At 37.8% G+C, this 18,273-nt stretch overlaps 1 protein-coding gene across 1 annotated transcript in view; it reads right to left on the reverse strand.

Moving 5' to 3' along the window:
* Positions 1–18,273, reverse strand: part of CACNA1C (calcium voltage-gated channel subunit alpha1 C) — a 498,678-nt gene that overhangs the window by 449,293 nt on the left and 31,112 nt on the right. The window contains exon 3 of the mRNA XM_042795184.1: positions 17,107–17,212. Within this exon, the coding sequence (XP_042651118.1) occupies positions 17,107–17,212 (106 nt within the window). The remainder of the gene's footprint in view (positions 1–17,106; positions 17,213–18,273) is intronic.

Genomic DNA, 18,273 nt, shown 5'->3' on the forward strand with positions numbered 1-18,273 from the left:
AGTCAGCATTCAGATCTTCAATTCAGAAAACGCTAGATACTGACCTAGATCCTTCAGAGATCATAGCAGGCTAGTTCCTGAGCCCAAAGAAATTCCCTTTTGTTACTAATATAGAGTGAATGCAGTCGCCTCAAATTTCTTACATACCTGGTTTTGAACGGGTTACAGTATGACCTCTGCACAGCCAGTAAACTGGCTAAGCCACCTTGGAAAAATGTCAAACTGGTGCTGTGCTGCTTTTTCATAGGAAGTGAAAAGACTAAAAGGGAAGCAGATACCTTGTTAAAAATGAGTAGAATACCCCTGCGTGATTAGAGTTTGCACTTGTTGATACCGTGCACAAGTAGTAAGCATAGCCTGTTCCTATAAGCAGTCTTCTAAGAAAGTTCCCTGGTCAGGAACTTGATTGGAAAGACTGAGAGGATTCTGTTCAGGCAAGGTTTCTGAGGCCTTAGAGAGATCCATTTTTCTGATATCTGGGACACTTATATCTGGACTCAAACCTGCTAGGGAATTGATGAAAATAGGGACAGTATCTAGATCGTGCTGCTAGGTCTGTTTTCCTTGGAGAGAGGCTGAAATATCTTGGGTCCTGCCATCTCCTTTCAAGTCCTTGTATGTGACTCTCCACTGAAAACTCCTTGAAAGAAAGCTACTGAAGGACATCATTAATAAGAAAAAAAAAAGTCACAAGTCTAATGGTGAGTTGTCAGCTTCTTTGTGACACTACATTGCCAAGACTAGGTAGGATTCGTGGTGCCATTTCACACATTCCCAATTTCTTTTGCTTAACTGCAGTGTGAAAACAAAATTAGATTTAAAAATATGTTTTGAATAGAGGGGTATATCACAAATGAACAAACCAACATTGTGATCTTATCTGACTCCCCCTCAATTTCTAGCTGATAGCCATCTCAGCGTAATACTACTCTTCCAACTCCCTGTACCATCCTGAGATGAATAATTTTTGCTGAATACTCTTTCACAATTACTGAACTCCCAAAATAAAGACTTCTTTATATAACAGGAAGACCACTTTCACCTTCAGTGCTTTGGACAATCCATGACACCTTAAATATATCTGGACATTATTATGTCATGGCAGGAATCACTGGTGCTTTGGGTTTACAAGCCACAGCTTTGATAACCAGTAAGAAGGAACTAAAGTAATGTTCTTGGGAAGGGATGTGAAAGAAGAAAATTCCTTATGAATAGTTTTCCTAGTCACATTCAGATTTCATTTCCCGAATTCATTCACATCTAAGTCCACAATATGCATTAAGCCAAAGCTTATTACCAATAAAATTGTAAAAGTGCTTTTTCAGATATCTACCCAAGTTTGGCAGCTCCTACATTACTGTCTCAGGGTGAGCTTCTGAGTTGACAACCTTGAACCTTCCTCTTTGCTCAGATTTAATTACAATAAGAAACCACAAATCTTCAGCTTCACTTACAAAGAGGTTCTTTTAAACCAAGTTCACTGAAAGTCAGACTACTGACCTTATAAAGCAGTTTCAGCATTATGAGCCTCAGGTGTTCAAAACTACATTGGTTCCTTTTCTTTCCTTCCCTTCCATGCTAGCAGAAGGTTGGCCACAAAAGCATAAAACAAGAAGTCCTGGACTCTCTCTGGATTTTGTATTACAAAGTTCTGGGATTTAAGGCTTCCTTCCTCCCTCCCTGTCCCCACCCCCCCCAAAAAAAAAAAAGGGTTCATCTAACTATCTCACTCAGTACCATGCCTCCAAGAGTGACCATAATCAAAAGCCAAAGGAAAATCAACTACAGGACAGGCATGTACCTCTCCTGTGTACTCTCCCAGCCTTCAATTATTTTCAGCTCAGGGGATTTCCTCAGCCTGATGCAGATTGTCTACTTATTAACCTTCAATGGATCTCTCTTCCAAATTCCTGTTCCATTCTCCCCTAAAGTTAATGTAAACTGTCTGCATTCTTATACAACAGTCTTACTTCAGACTAAACCACTTGATTGTTCATGAAGTAATGTCAGAAGGGAACAGTACAAAGAATGAGTCATTTCTCTCTCTTGACTCAACTTTTGTCTGGGAATGCTATTTTCCTGTGAAGCTATAGGGAATAAGTGGAAACTACTGTTTCTTGCACAAGTCAGTTCCCAAGTGCAAAAATTCATTTTATTGAACTAGCAAACCAAAAAGCTTTATTGAAAAATTATAAATGGCTTCTATGTGTTGGTCATTTTCCATCTTTAAAGTGTATAGACTTCTCTGTGATTCACTGAAAGCAAACTGGAAAACAAATTTTTGCTCACTGAAACAAAACATCACTGCATAGCAAGAAAAATTCTACCAAGAACTCCCTTTCTTTATCAGCAGTCCAATCTAAGATTATTTAACATAAACTAGCTTCTGTTGTCATAGGATTATGAGTATTTCAGCATGAGAAGAATTAATTTAGGGTGAAAAAGATTCATCACAACCATCATATCCAATTCATGTTTAGCACAGAAAGTATAATTTCAAGTGAAGTTAGGAGCCTACTTTTTTTTTTTTTTTCTTCCCAGAAAATGGCGAGGCAATGAGAAGATCTTCATTTTTAAGTAAATAACATCCCTGTGAGAATACAGTGCCTTTGCTTTCCTCCTTCCTCACTTCTCCCTGTTCTAGCACTCAGTGATGGAAGCAAAGACAAGTATAAATCACTATATGCCATCAAGGCAAAATTGTCCCTGAGAATCTGGCATCATGCCCAGGATTTTACTCACTCCATGACAAGTGGTGTTCTCTTCAGCTAGGATTTATCTGGCCTTATCAATAAATACCTCGAGCATGGTCATTTGATGGACGCAATGAGATTAGATTCCAAAACATTTAGGGCTATATACAGTATTTCACTATTGTGAAGAAAATGGCAAATACCCCAAAGCAGGAATGATTTCTTTTTCTGACATTAAATGTCTGAACAAATTCTTGCACAATCCTTGCTGACCAGGCATAACATGAGGGTTTTTTAAAATTCACTCGCTGCTTTTTCTCTATACATTATTCTACGAGCCCATTTTCCCCCTCAGTGTTTGCTTTACAATCATCACTGCTTTTCTCACTTATGTGTGATGAGGGAGAATATGTTTTCATCTGTGTCTTAGGAAGCAAGATCTAGATTTGTTTACAAGCTTTCAGTTCTTGCTCTTCTGATTCAGACCAGGGGATCTAAAATAGCAGGTTTTAATATGGCAAGTAAATACAACAGAGTCAAAGCCCACAATCAATCTCTTGCTCTCTAGTCCAATTAAAACATATTTACTGGTAGCAGAACAGAGTCACTATGTAATTACTTGTATACAATGTGGGGCCAGCAGGTAAGATGGAGAGACGATAGAGAGACATGACAGGAATAGCCAAACAGCAGAAGAAACACAACATGTTGTTTGCAAGCTGTTCAAGTGAGACTCACTTACCAACTGAGATCAATCTGAATGCTTCTGATTTTGTTAAAACAGTGCAAGTTTAAGAGTATTTATCAGAGAATTGGGAACAATGTGTTTCAGCGTAGCCAAAAACAAATACATATGTCTGTGATCAAGGAATGCAGGACAAAATTTATCAAACTGTCATTGCATATTGGAGAGCAACAGTTCTTCAGGGTGGCTTCCAGATCCGGTCCAAGGTCAACCAAACACAAACATCAGGGCAAAGCTTTTGGGTAAGACAGTAGTAAGAATTTAGGATGCCCAGGGAGAAAAACTGAACCAGAGAAGTCATTAACTTTCTATGATGTGCTAGTGAGAGCATTATTGAAAACTTTATCTACCTCCAATGTCTACCTTTCAAAGATGATACTGATGAGTATTTTCAGAAAAGAAAAAAAAAAAAAAAAACAAAACCACATAAGAATTATCATCAGGAAATAGTGAAAACAGAAGAAGTTATGCTCTTTATAATAGGGACAACTAATCCATGCCTCAAGAATAATCTGTCAATTTACGCGAAGTTAGGAAAGACATTTTCATTCTTGGTATAAATTTGTATAGTAGCAGAAAAATGTATGGAAAAATGAAAAAAGAAAAAACCATAACAAACAAACAAACAAAGCCAAACGAACAAAAAAACAACCACCAAAACCCCTCTATCTTTTTCAGGTCGCATTATTCTTAAGCATTTTTAGATTAGAATTGAGGTTGTCCTTACAAATATGCTATACACATCTTCCCTTTTCTTGATAGGGGAATTAATGCATTACTTTATATAACCAGTGGAAAGTAAGACTAGATGCTTGAAATCATCACCTCCCTCTTTAAAATATAGTCTGATCTATGGAGTTTGCCTCCAAATTTCAGTTTGTGCCTACCTCTGGGGTCCTGCTATGGTCTAGTTCATTTAGTCTCTCCCTAGTCCCACAGGGTCAGATATACTTTCAAGAGGTCACAGGAGACTTTCCTTTTTTGTTTAATTGCTTAAAATCATAATTTTAAGTTACCTATGGATTTTCATGCTTTCAAAAGGTCAAAGGCTCAGCTGAGCCCAGTTTGCCTCCTGGCTTGGAACAGTGAAGGCACATCAGTTTCTATAGCCAGAGGCACACAGAGCAACATGATTATCACTGCTATTAGCTGCGTTCAGCCCTCTGTCCGTATATGCAGATGAATTGATTAGGGATAATTTTCAACACTCTCCTGATCGAAGCTTAAAACGGTCACCCATGGGAGAACAGTGACAGGCCTTACCTGCTCTGCCACTATTTCAAAAGCAGACCAACCTCCTCTCTTGCACAGACTGTCAAATGGACCTGCTACCCATCCCAGGGCGAGGAAGAGGAGGAGGCCCTCCTCCACACGCAGCTGCTGCTGTGTGCACGCAGAGGCAAGGGAGAAGCCTGCAGACTAGTGCCTGTCACCCTGAACTTCTGTGTCAGTATGAGTGTGTACTTTTGTTAATGACGGGGAACGACAGGGACAAGGCCTACCTCTGACAATTGCATAGCCTCTCGGTGGCGTGAGTTGCTATGAGCACCACCCAGAAACAGCCACAACCCTAGCCCCCCAAGATCTCAGAAGCGGATCCTAGCAAAGGTGGAACCATGCTCTTAAGTTCTGCTGCAATGTATTAGTTCAACAGAGGCTTTTAAAAAAAGCCAAGACCAACTGAAGAACCAGTGATTCAAAAATCCTTCTTTGGAAATTACTATTCTTTTAGGAAAAAGACAAATGTGAAAATTATCATCCAATTAAATATTTCCTTGTATTTTATTGAACAGCAGTAGCAGCAGGCACATAGGCTGGGAGCCATGTTAGTTCAGGGATGGATGGTGGAGGGGGAGCATGAACCACAAAAACCACTGACTGTTTTAAACACACTCCTTCAGATTCATACCAGAGCCCAACAACGTACCTGCCTACCATGGAAAACGACTTGAGTAACCAAGATGAATAGAGCAGAGAAGCACACAAGCAGCAGCTTGAATACAACCTGTGATCTCTCTTCCTCTGAAAGGGGGATCAATATCTCTGTGGTATCCTTTTTCAATACAGTATTGAAATGTGAAAGCAAAGGTAAACATTTCCAAAAGGAGCTGTCAACCAGGGCTGAATTCCAGAAGATATTAATCAGAAATATTTGCACAGTTATATGGGCACTTACATTCAAATACTGCATTGCATTTTTCTCTAGATTAGCTCCTGCTCTTTATACCTTTAAAACACTCTGTCCCTCATATAGCCACATCCCCTGTAAGGTGACTACTATGTACATGGCTCAAAATTTAGCAGAATTAGACCTTCCAAGAATTATAAATACATTTAGCATATATTTTTTCCTCCCCTTTTACTTTCACTCCATAAGATTTCAGTACAGAAAGATCATCCAAAAGACTTAAACACATTCTCATATTTTGTGGCCTCTGAAAGGCTAAAATATTCAACTCTGCTTCACCTGCTTCTTCCTTCTTTCCCTATGAACTGTCAAATACTTGCATGCAACACCCTGATGCTTCAAAAGGAACACAAAGTAGCAGTAGTGCTGGTTTTATCATAGGGACAATGAAAAGTGGAGACAAAATAGATTTGGACATTAATATTTATGTCCAACATAAAAAAAAAAAAAAAAAAGAGGCTGAAACTGGAATGTAATTTTTCAATGTGTTGTAAAATGTGTTAAACATTTAATTTGAGTAAGTAAAAGGTAATGCTGGAGTTTAAACTGCTATAAACAGGAGCTTATTTATGTCAAGATGAAAGCATCACACCCCTGAGATGGATAAAAATTCTATAATTGTCAAATGAGAAGTAGGATACAGTGAAAATGTTAATTAAGAGCTATAAAAAAAGTTAGTGACTTTTTGAAATTTTAACAAGCTAAAACTTGGTTCAGATTCAATAAAGGAAGACGAGGAAGGGAAGAATATATCACAGTTAATGATTTATAAAAATTATACTAAACAACTTGTAGCCTAAAGGAAGTTTATCAGTTTCTTCTTGGTTAAAAAAAAAAACAAAACAAAAAAAAACAAAACAAAACAAAAAAAAAACCAACAAAACAAACAAACAAAAAAAACCAAAACCAAAACACCAAAAACCAATTAAAAAAGTCAATGCAACATCAGGTGTACACTACAGCTGTACATCCAGCTTGGATATCTACATGCAGATGCCAACTTTTACCTATTATTCTCCCTACTCTGACAAATAGCACTGGACTTTATAGAAAACTCAAGATGAAAATATAGTACTGCTCCATTACTACGTTTGCACATGATTATTCAGTATTAGCACAAGCAAATTCTTTCTCAGCTTCTTGACTCAGGAGGCACCTGAGGCACTTAATAGAAGCAGGAAGCTGGAAATCCTCTATTTCCTTCCCTTTGTTGCAAGGACAGCAGTGGCTTTAAAGAGCAGAGGCAGCAGATTTCCTTGTTCTACAGAAAAACAGTCCCTAACAGTTAAATGCCCCAATATCTGTCACTACAGTGGTACAAATCTTATGTGTGTTTGAGATTTTCGTTTGTTATGATTTAGCACTAACAGCTAGAGGAGGTGAATAGGAGCTCTTCATTCTCTTCAATGTTATTTCATCTTGCAGTCTTTCATCTCAGACAAATACTCCTGAAGGGTATTGATGTGCCTTTTGTTCAGATTCAGACATTATCTTACTGACCATAATGAGGAGAATCTTTCTGTTTGTTTGTTTTTAAATACAAGTTTAGATTGTGAAACAATTATGCAACTAGATCTTTAAAAATCTTTTGTGACCACATGTTTGGCTGCATAATCTCATTTAAACAGGGATTCTTGCTTTACAGTGACTTAAACAATAAGGCCACACAAGGATAACAGCACTGTAAGTGGTTTTCAGTGGATAAAAATAATAAAATAACATGCAAGTTCCGCTTTTTTGTGAGGTTTTATATTGGAGGGTATGTAATAGACCTAAAACGATTTAAAATGTCCACATAAAAAAATATTCATCGTGCTTCAGATCAAAGAGTAAGAGATTAAGCACATTTGTTGCTAACTAGAAAAACATTTCAACATACCACATGAAGATAATCATATGCAAAAGATGATTAGTTCAGTTTCTAATATAAGCTACCGAAATATAAGTTTTACAAGCAACAGACAATAGCAAACCAGCAAAAGAAAGAGAAATCCAAAACCCCAAACTCTCCATCCATGCAAGTTTACCAGGACAGCCTGAAAAACAGTTGCCACTTGCCAACACAGCTAGCTGGTTAGCCACATACATGGCACTTCTGGAACGTTGTAGTGTGGGAGTTGGGCATCCTGCTCTTGCCATTGCCAGATTTAGTGCATGGGGCTCAATGTCTTGACACCACTGGTAGAGAGACTATAAAGAAACCATACTACCAGCAACCACAGGCAGGTAACCGTTGTCAAAGAGCAGGTATGTTCCTCTGGCCAGGTGTGCTGCTATAGAGCCAAGGTCTTGCATCAATAAGCTCACTACGAGCATCAAGACATCAATTTACATCATGCATGTATAAAACTTTACATGAACGTATCATTAAAGTGTCTCAACTGAGCAAAATATGCATTCCTTAGTGTCTTACAGATGACCACAGGTTATTAAGATTATAGCAAAATGTTACAAAAACATTGCAGTCCAAAGACACTCCAGCTCCCTTGCCTAGGCTTAGGTGAAACAGAACTTGCTAAGGATGTCTTAAGGAGATAACCTGATGTGCCAACTTCCCAGCATCTGCCAGAAATACAACATACTGAAGAGATGACAACAAATATTTCCTCATGCTTACTGGAAGTCTTCCCCTAACTGGTAAATTTCCAACACTGTACTCTTAATAGAGAAGTATCATTGATAAGTATAGGCTTTTTATGGTTATTGTACAAGAAAAGAGATTTTGTTCTGTGATGTTGTAGACAAATGCATTTATCAGTTAACCAGCATTTCTCAAAAGTGAAATTTGAGGATTGTCTTAGCTTGCTTTGAAGTACAGGCTGTCATTCAGCCAGGACAACAGAAGAACTGTTATGACATATTGACCTTCATGTTTTAGGAGTTAGAAAACATGGGAAAAAATAGTAATTGTCCTTGAGAGGAATAGCCAGTCAAAACTTTGACAAACATACAAAACATATTCTTCCCCTCTGGCAATTCTGCCCCTTGGCAAGCAGCACATCCATTCTTTTATTTCTAAAGGAATTATGAAAAATTGTTGGGTTTTTTTTCTAGTTTGCACAAGTACAAGAAGTATTGCCTTTAGAGTCAATGATTTTGTTGATGTCAGCAAGCCCAATGTTCCAACAATTGTTTGTCAATACCATGCACTAAATTAGTGGATGGATTTGGGTCAAGTAAACTCCAGTGAAGTCAATGGGAACTTTGCCTGACTAAAACCCCAAGAATGTGGTAAAACACAAACTATACATAAAGGAATCTAAAGATCATATGCAAAACCATGCACTGATTTTCTACATAGAAGTGCTTCTTTCCCAACATCATTAAAAGAATTCTGATGAACTCATGAACAGAAAACTAACATCCTACAGACTTACAGAAGGGTAAAGATACTTGTTCCAAATAGACAATACAAGAAGTAACTGCCATTTTAGAAATTTCCATTGCTTTTAAAAGACTGTTACTTTTGCAGGTGCAGGAATTAGACTACAGAGAAAACAACAGTACTTAAAGCTGTTTATTTGGCCTACTTCCACATTTTTCATATCTCTCCAGAATGGGGACCATGGGGGAAGCATCCTACAGTAAACTTGAGATTTGATAAACAAGACTAATTACTGCATAAAAAAAAAAAAAATCTAAAACATTTGATAAGTCAGAGATTTAGAAAGCTTATACAAAGAAAAGCAAAATGGTCATCAGAGCTGTCTAAGGAACTGGGATAAATGGCTTGATGCTTGGACTAAACCAATAAACTTGCCATCAATCAGAACCAAAATATACAGTTAAAATTTCAAAATCACTTACACAGAAACATACAACCTGCAAATTTCAAGTTACTATTTCCATGGACTTGGACTACTATGTGTAACTTTTTTTTTTACTTACACTTACAGTCCTGCTATAAGCAAATAGGAGTATCCACTTCTACCAGTCTTGTAGTTGTTTGTACAAAGGTCCTTCCTCTGCAGCAAGTCCAAACCAGGACAGCTCATCTTGAATAGATGAATTTTTCCTCAATGGATTTGGAAGTAAAATATGCGCCTATCTGAAAACCTACTTTTTTCTCTTGGTCTGTATCTCTTAATCCTCTTCTCTTTAGTACATTATATACTGCATAATGTAAATGTACTTGATATCGTTATATATAATTAATTGTTTCATTCTGAAAGCCTGTTATGCCACTTTTCAGTATCTCACTGATTCAGTGAAGCACCATCTTATATTTTAATATGGAAGATACTGAGAGGTGAATGTCTAGCACTCTGTTAAAGCTATGCAACACTTTCCATTATTAAGATACTGTTTTCAGTTGGTTTTAATTGTCATTTCATCAGTTAATAATACAGTTTTCCAGGCTGGTTTCTGTCTCAGGCTGAATATTTGCACACTTTTTCAGACAAAATTGGGATAAATCAATGGATATTGTTATATATTTTAAAAAGAAATCTCAACAACTATTTTCTTTAGTAATTGTATTCTTTGCAACAAGGTCATATGAACTGCCACATTAATGTCCTCTGTGTCAAGGCTGCATTTTTTGCCTTGCCTACCCACTTAAGATTGGCCAGATTGGCTTTTAAAAACCTCCATCTGCACAGGCTCCAGAGAGACTTGCTAAGGCTTAACACCCAAACTGTCATTACAAATATTAATCAGGCATCTTACAGTTTCTGCAGACCAGAATGTGTGTGTCAAATCCAGAGCTGAGCAAGAGCTATAGAGGCTTTCAAAGACCCATGTAATAACTGTTCTCAACTGGTCTGAATCAGACTGGAATAAAGCAACTGAACTTTTTGTTGGGGATGTTCTCTCAGTATTTCTACCACTGGTGTCCAAACATCATTGGGAAGGACACTACTGATCTCACAAGCAAAAGGGCTAAGGCCAAACTAGGAACAGGCTCCAACTGGGAGACCATTGTGTTGAGAATGGAGTTGAGAAAGAAGCAGCTGGAAGGAGCACTGGGATTACTTGGTTACAAAGATGGGGTTTAGGACCAGAAAGGAATTTAAGGCTAGAATCAGTAAGACAAGCAGTCAGGGAGCTAAAGCTGAGTGAGAATAGCACTGAGGTCAAATGAGAAAACAGGTAACATGAAACCACTATGGAAGGGAGACTGCAGTTAGGAGGAAAAAGAAACAGAAAAAGGGACCGGTCTGATGGAAGCTGGACTGGAAGGATAAAAGTTACTTGAAGATAATGAATTAAAAAAGCAATAAAAAATGGGGACATGCAGATATAAGAGATCTCAGAGCAGATCAAGAGACGGTAAACAACAAGAAGCACAGACTGGGTGAGGACACTGGGACTACTGGTAGAAAGAGAAGCAGAAGGCTGGGATTTGACTGGGACTCAACAGCAAGCCCTGTGCAGGACAGAAAACTGCTAATGAAACAGGAGAAATATAAGAAACCTGAAGTATGTACTCTAAGTCCAGTAAAGAAAAAAAAAAAAAACAGAAATGGCCTAACTGAGGAAGAGTCATAGCTCAGATGGGGAGAGGTTCAGGAGGCATTATTGGAAGAAAGAGACAGGAAAAGCCCTTTTTCCAAAGATACAGAGGTGTCCCTCCAGTATATTCATTTCCAGAGTTTGGAATAGAAACCAGAATTCCTCTCTTATAGGCAAACACCTCTGAATCCCTCTGACAAACTTTCTCAATCCTATCTTCACCAGGTCTGCCCAGAGAACCACCTCTTACCATTGTTGATCACCAAGACCACTCAAGTGGCAGATACCTGCACAGAGAACCCAACAGTTCTGCTCCTGCTAGTAACACATACAGGCGTTAATCTCAGTTTTACCAGTTTTGTCTTCACAAAGCCTAGGAAATTACACCACTATGTTAAAAGAAAGATACAAAGGCTGCAAATTTAAGCAACAAAACTTCCACTCAAATTAATTCAACACACATGAGCAAATTTTGATGATGCAGTCCTATGCACTTCTCTGTGGAAATTAAATTCTGCCCCACCAGTGCAAAGAAATACGGGCTCTGTCCTACTTCTTATCCTTCTTGATCAGTTAGTGACCACTGGCTTGGAATTGATTGCTACAGATTTTATTCTTTTCTTGATGGTCTTTTCTTCAGCATTCCTTGTAAATGGTCTGTGTGATGTAAGGCACTGACTAATTATCTCCACCATGAAAGCAGGAACCAACCCACTTTACAGCTGAGAGAATTGTGACAGCAATTTACCTAAGGCCACACAGTTTGCCAACACCAGAACCAGCAGACAAACTTGAATGTCTTCCTCTCAAACCCAATGCTTATTCTTCTACTCTGTGCTTCACTACTGCTAGAGATGCTGAACATCATCCTCTACCTGCCAGAGGCAGGGCTTCTGAGGACTTTGAGAAATGTTGAGCCTAAATTCCATCATATTCAACTTCCTTAGCATCACACAGGTCAGTGATTTGCACTCTTTCTAGAGGAAGTCCTCAAGGATTTTTTGGAACAATCTTCTTTCTTCTCCTCACCTGGACTCCAGAGTCCCTTTCCAGAATCCTCAGCTCCTCTCTTCTAGTTTCTGTTGCTTACTCCTCACTTTTCAAATTCTGTAACTTCCCCCAGCTGTAGAAGTGCTGGCATGCAGCCCAAGCTAATAAACCTATCAAAGCCTATTAGCTTAGTAGCCACTCTATCCCACCCTGCACCTCACCTCTACTGTTAGCATATCTTATTACTGTATTCACTTACTAGTTGGGAACAATCACACAGGAGGATCATAGCAATGACACAAGGGAATCAAAAGCTTTTGTGCTGTATTCTTCCTTATCCTTATCCAGAAAAACCATCCTTTTTTTTTCCTGAACCCCTCACCCCCACTTTGTTCTCTAACATTTTCTGACTTTGCACAAGAAAAATTGAGAGACTGTTCAATATGCTGACTCCAGAATTCTCCAATATAAAAAATGCTGGTTTGTTATGCCAGTATCTAGAAATGTAATATATATAGTCACATCCATATCTACTGTGTCAGTCTGCTGCAAATGCAAAAAGATTAAAAACACTTTCTTCTTTTTTTGTGCAGGAATCATCTTCTCAACTAGATACTAACATAGTCATCAGTTAATAAAGCAGCCAGACCTCCCTGAAAGGCAAGCCCCCTTGCCATAGGCAGGCATTCCCACAAACACTGGCTGGCACAAGCACTGACTAGCAAGCAGAAATCCCATCTTTCCTTTCATAGGGTCCTATATCAGGTTTAACAAATTAGTCCGAAGGTGACATCCCATTATAAGCTCACATATAAACACAAAAGATCTTTTTTAAAAATTAACTAGTGTATAAGAGAATTTCCTTCCTGTAATAAGGACAAGGGAGGGAAAGCAGAGCTATCAAAACAACACAAGGAATCTTCTCCTGCTATTTATCCAAAACATGAACAATTGACTGAGTCGCCTTCCACAGAATGTGTTGTAAACCTTGGTCTTAACCTCATTATGTTATCACCATGCTGTGACGTTGACCAGGCTTGTGCCATCTGCAATTTCCAGTAAAGTGACAGAAGCATTTTCCTCTCAGCTTCCTATATTAGGCAGTCTATAGTTTTAATTCCTAAATGTACGTTATCTCTGTTCTAATGCACTATTTCAGGAATAATAAGCAGAAAGCCTCTGTATTAGTTACAGCCTCTCATGCAAGCTAACTTCAATTCCCCTCAAACTAGCTCCAATTTTCCTGACTGCACCAAGAGAATACATATCTGTTCTTTGCACAGGGTCACGCATGAGCTTTCTTCACTTGTAAATTTAGACAAAGTCTAAGCAGAGTTCATTAATAAAAAAAAATATGTTGCACTCAATACAACTCCCCTCCATTTGTGCAAGTTCAATAGTTTTCCAGTGAACACACTGCAGAAGTAAAACATAAAAACGGCTGAAGCCAATTTCAAGCATTTGTTATTACTACATTATTTTGTTATGGCATTTTTCTTAAAGCCAGTGACAAAGACAATGCAGTGAGCATAAAAAGACAAAATCTGGGTTTTAGTATAAATGTGCATTTGAAAAATGAAAATGCTTCACAGTCCAAGTTTCCATCCCTACTCTTGATAAAAATGGCTTGAGGATTTATAGGAGTTATTATTATAGGAAGCCAGATTGCAGAGAACCAGTCAGAACATCTGTGTGGTACTTGGACTAAACTTGTAATACATAATACCTAATCACAACTCCTTGCTAACACAGAAGGGAAGGAATTATTTATTAGACTCTTCTGTATTTGGCTCCCATGCTCATATCAATAACTGTGACATCACATCAAATAGGCCTTGCACCTAAAGACAAGGCTTATTAAATGGAGATATGACCATAAGTTACTGTTTTTGTATAGGCAAACGAAGCATGTGTCTCTTCAGGACTTCTGTAGAAGACATACAGCAGTAAGTATGCCCTGTTTGACCAATGGCTGATCACATCTGTGAAATTCATACAGAGCAGTTATTTCTCAAAACATTATTTAGCTATCATTTATCTGCTTTTACAGTGAAAAGGAGAGAAGCCACTCACACAATGCAGAATTTCTTTCTCTTCCCTCTACACCCTCTACTCCATTAGCCTGTTAAAAACAACTGATTGAATTTTTAACTCAGCCCCCAAAGAAAACATTGTTTGAAAAGTTATGATGAAACCTTAGAGATGGAATACTCAGACCCTAAGGGAAAAGTGGCAGCTTCTTGGAAAACTGCTGTGTCACTCTCAGACCTTGTAAAACAGTTACTATCCATCATATGTTTTCTGTAGATAGCTTCTTCATGTCTCGGGAAGTTAAGGATGGCTCAAGAAACCAGGGATGTGGGAGTTTGTGGTAGCTTTACCCCTAAAAAAAATTGAATTGCAAAATGGAAATGAATCAAGAGCTTTTACACAAGTGAAAATTTCTTCTGGGCAGCTACAAAGATTCTGTATATGTTCAGTCAGACGCACGCTTCTGCACAGTACACACATCTGTGCACACTATTAACCTACGTGCACACATGGCAGACATACCCTCCTTTTTGCTGTTTCAGTTTATAGCTTTTGGAGCTCTAGACTTCATAGCTACAAAATAAATCTGATCACAAAATACATCCTCACAGGTACAAAAATAAATTTTAAAAAATCAAGTGAGTACATGAGCTTTTACAGGAACATATTATTAACCCCAGCTTCTTTCTAGTTGCTTCCATGTACAGTTTGGCTCTTTGAGAGTAAGGTCCCACTCTTCTGCAGTTTCTGCCATCTGGAATAGCTTTCCTTAAACTCCAAGTTTCATCTACTCTTTCATCTCATTCCAAAACACAACACATTTTTTCACCCTTATCTCACCCACTTGCCTCCATTTCCCCTCCCTATTGTTCAGTACTTTACTCACTAACCACAACATACAACTCTTCACAATTCTGTGGAAAGTTTTGGAATGCAGCATATAACATACTCAAAAAGTTTGTTTCCCAAACAGCAGTATATACATGACCAGACATATGCATATCACCTTGAGAAAACAAACAAAAAAAAAAATCCAAAACACACAAAACCCAACAACCACAACCACAAACAGGGACTAGCAGGAGATCACAGGACCAAAGGCTACTGAGCAATCACAGCTCCAGGATTTGATCTACAGAGCAGAATAGAGTCTTAATTCCACTAATGCAAGACGGTCATGAGATATTAAGTATCCAATTTTCCATTTTTAATTAATTTTTCCAGTAAGACCCAAAGAATAAAGTGTAATCAACCACACTCCCCATTTTACTTTCTTCTCCCCTTACTTCTGTGAAACAGCTATTTAGATAAATTAATAATGCCTACTCAACCTCAAGGCTATAACATTTCTAAACTTTCCTGATATTATAATTCTTTTTTGGCTGGGTTTTTTTAAATTCTACTCACAAATAACATGAGTGTTTTGATAGACTGACCAGATGATTAAAAAGATATCTTGGAAAACAGATGCAGGATAGCAATTCAGCTCACAAGGTGCATATATTTTCTGATAGTAGAACAGTTTCAATATACCTCATTCAATTATGAATATACTCTCAACCTAGTATTAGCCAGCAGTCTCCTCACTGAAATAAGGCAAATATGCACAACCAATTAAACACAAGACAAAGAGTCCTGTAACCTTCAACTCAGCTTGATTTTCCTCTTTCAGCCTTGCAAGTCAGAACGTGCAATAAACATACTGTCTTTTATAGCCAGAGAATCAATTGAATCTGCTTTTCTTAAAAGTTATTAATTTTTGAAAGCTGCCATACTGAAGTGTTTTAAACATACAAACCATAATTCCTTGTTAAACATTATGTCAAGTCAACAAAGAGATAGTAGCAAAAGAGAAACAATACCAACTCACACGTTCTGTAAATATAGAGAATAATTAAAAGTTAACAATCACTTATCTCCTCCTGCTTCTATTTTTAAACTTCTTCAAGGAGTCACGGTGGAAAAGCACTACACTACAAATTCTTTGTTAATTTTTTCAGGACTTTTCCAGCAAAGTCCTGAAGTTCACAATTTGTTTCACACTACACTTCAAGGATATTTAATCAAATGACTGCCTTCCAAGAAGAGCATGAATCATTTTAATTACATGTGTGAGCCATCCCAATTAGCCCTACTTTGCAAGTAGTGGCTTTTGTTTTCCTCCTCTGTTGCTTTAAAATTTCTTATGTCAGTAAATTTTAATCAGGAAATAGCATCCCAACTCTTAAATTCTGAGAGCAAGTTTTCATCCTGATCCAACCAGACAAGCAGGAGATTTGCTCACATATTTGGGAGGAAGAAAAATGTTTGCTGCTAATTCAGTGAATTGCGTTCCAGTGCTGGTTCGTGCTGTGCCCTTACTGAACAGGATTCTGTGCTATGACTTCACGCTATGCCAAAAGTAAACACTCTTGACTTTTTATATGGACAGCTCTATCCCAAAGTACCAACACTGGCACCAGTGGTGACAGAGGAAAAGCTATATTCCCACAACAAGAGAAAAGGAAAAACAAAACAAACCAAGAAAAAACAACAAACCCCAAACCCACAAACACTGCTCAACCAAGCACGTGTCTGTGCAAAGCGAGCATTAATGTAGTTCCTAGAAATTAGTCATCAAGCTGTGCTCTCATGTATCACCTGGCAGAAGGACAGTATCAATTTCACAATGGCACTTTGTAAGACAAAAACTACCATATAATCCACGATTAAAAGGCTTCTTCTGCAAATACCTGCAGTTTAAAACATACCAAGCACTTTTACACCATGCAGAAATCTGTTAACCAAAATATCACATACAGCACCCGCACAATTTTTGGAACATTCTTTTCTAAAACCAGCTCAACTAACACAAATAGAGGAGACATAGCACTAAAAAACAATTTTCACTTTATTATGTTCTTAGGTGGAGATATATATACATGTTCCCTAGCTTCAACAGTCTCTCTGGTCACTTTTAAAAAAGACTTTCAAAATAGTAAGACTATACACCATCAAGAACTTACCAGATTGGAATTGGTGGCATTGGAATCATCTTCTGGAAAGGGGATATAGATAGCTAAGGCCACACAATTGGCAAAAATAGTCAGTAAAATAATTATTTCAAATGGTCTGAGGAATGGAGTTAAGGAAATTGTTCCAAAATGTACACACACACACACACAAATAAAAAAAAAATATTTATAAGTGTTCTGTTTAAAGAAAACATTCCAAGCCCCTTATATTCTGAAAAGAAACATATGACTTTTTAAGTGCTTTTAGGAGCTCCCAGCCAAGAATCTTCCTAATATGTCAAAAGCAGTGTAGGCCAGTCGCGTGCCAGAGTAAACACAGATTTCTTAAAAGTTTTTTCTTCTTTTATTTATTTCGGTTGCATTTACCCTATTTTCCTTCAAGTGTGGCTGTACTATTTTTAATAACAGAAGCCTGTTCTAGAAGGACTGTCATCTTTCCTCCTGTGATTAGTTTCTCTCTGTTATTTCCTTCTGCATTCACAAATCCTGAAATAATTTTAACAAGTTTGGAGGGGTTTTGTTGTTGCTGTTGTATTTCCCCCACTCTGCCCCCCTTTCTCAATCTCTCTCTCATATCTCAAAGGTAAATTCAAGGGCCCAATAAATACATGCATACATTCAGTTAGAAGACATTTAAATAACGGTAAAGTTTAAGAAAAAAAAAAAGAGCTTTGTCCAAAATGTACTTATAGTGCACATGGCCATGTATATTTGTTTTGCTTAACAGTTATTTGAGGGATTATTTATTTTTCCTCTATTTGCATTCAAGAAGCTAGAAGTTCCTTGTGACAGAGAAACTAGCACCAATTCAAAGGCACTTCAGCCTGGCTTCAACTTTGTTAGGGGGAAAAAAAAAAAAACAACAAACAAAAAAACACAACAAAAAAAAAAAAAAAAAAAAAAAAAAAAGAAAAAGACAAGCATTTGGGATGTCCAGCAAACAAATCCTGCATTACCTTGATACCCCACTGACTGTCCATTGGAATCAAAGGGCACTTTACTGATCAATCTGCTGGCACTGTACATCATCTAGTTTGGTGGACTCCTCAACCTTAATTGCTCTGAAGAGTCTCCAAACTCAGTCTAGAGACCAAATTTACAGTCTGTCTACATTTATTTGCCTGCAAGAATATCCTGGAGGCTACCTCTGGGATAGCT

The sequence above is a fragment of the Tyto alba genome, unplaced genomic scaffold (genome assembly GCF_018691265.1).
Source record: "Tyto alba isolate M040663 unplaced genomic scaffold, T.alba_DEE_v4.0 Super-Scaffold_21, whole genome shotgun sequence".
Classification (NCBI taxonomy): Eukaryota; Metazoa; Chordata; class Aves; order Strigiformes; family Tytonidae; genus Tyto; species Tyto alba.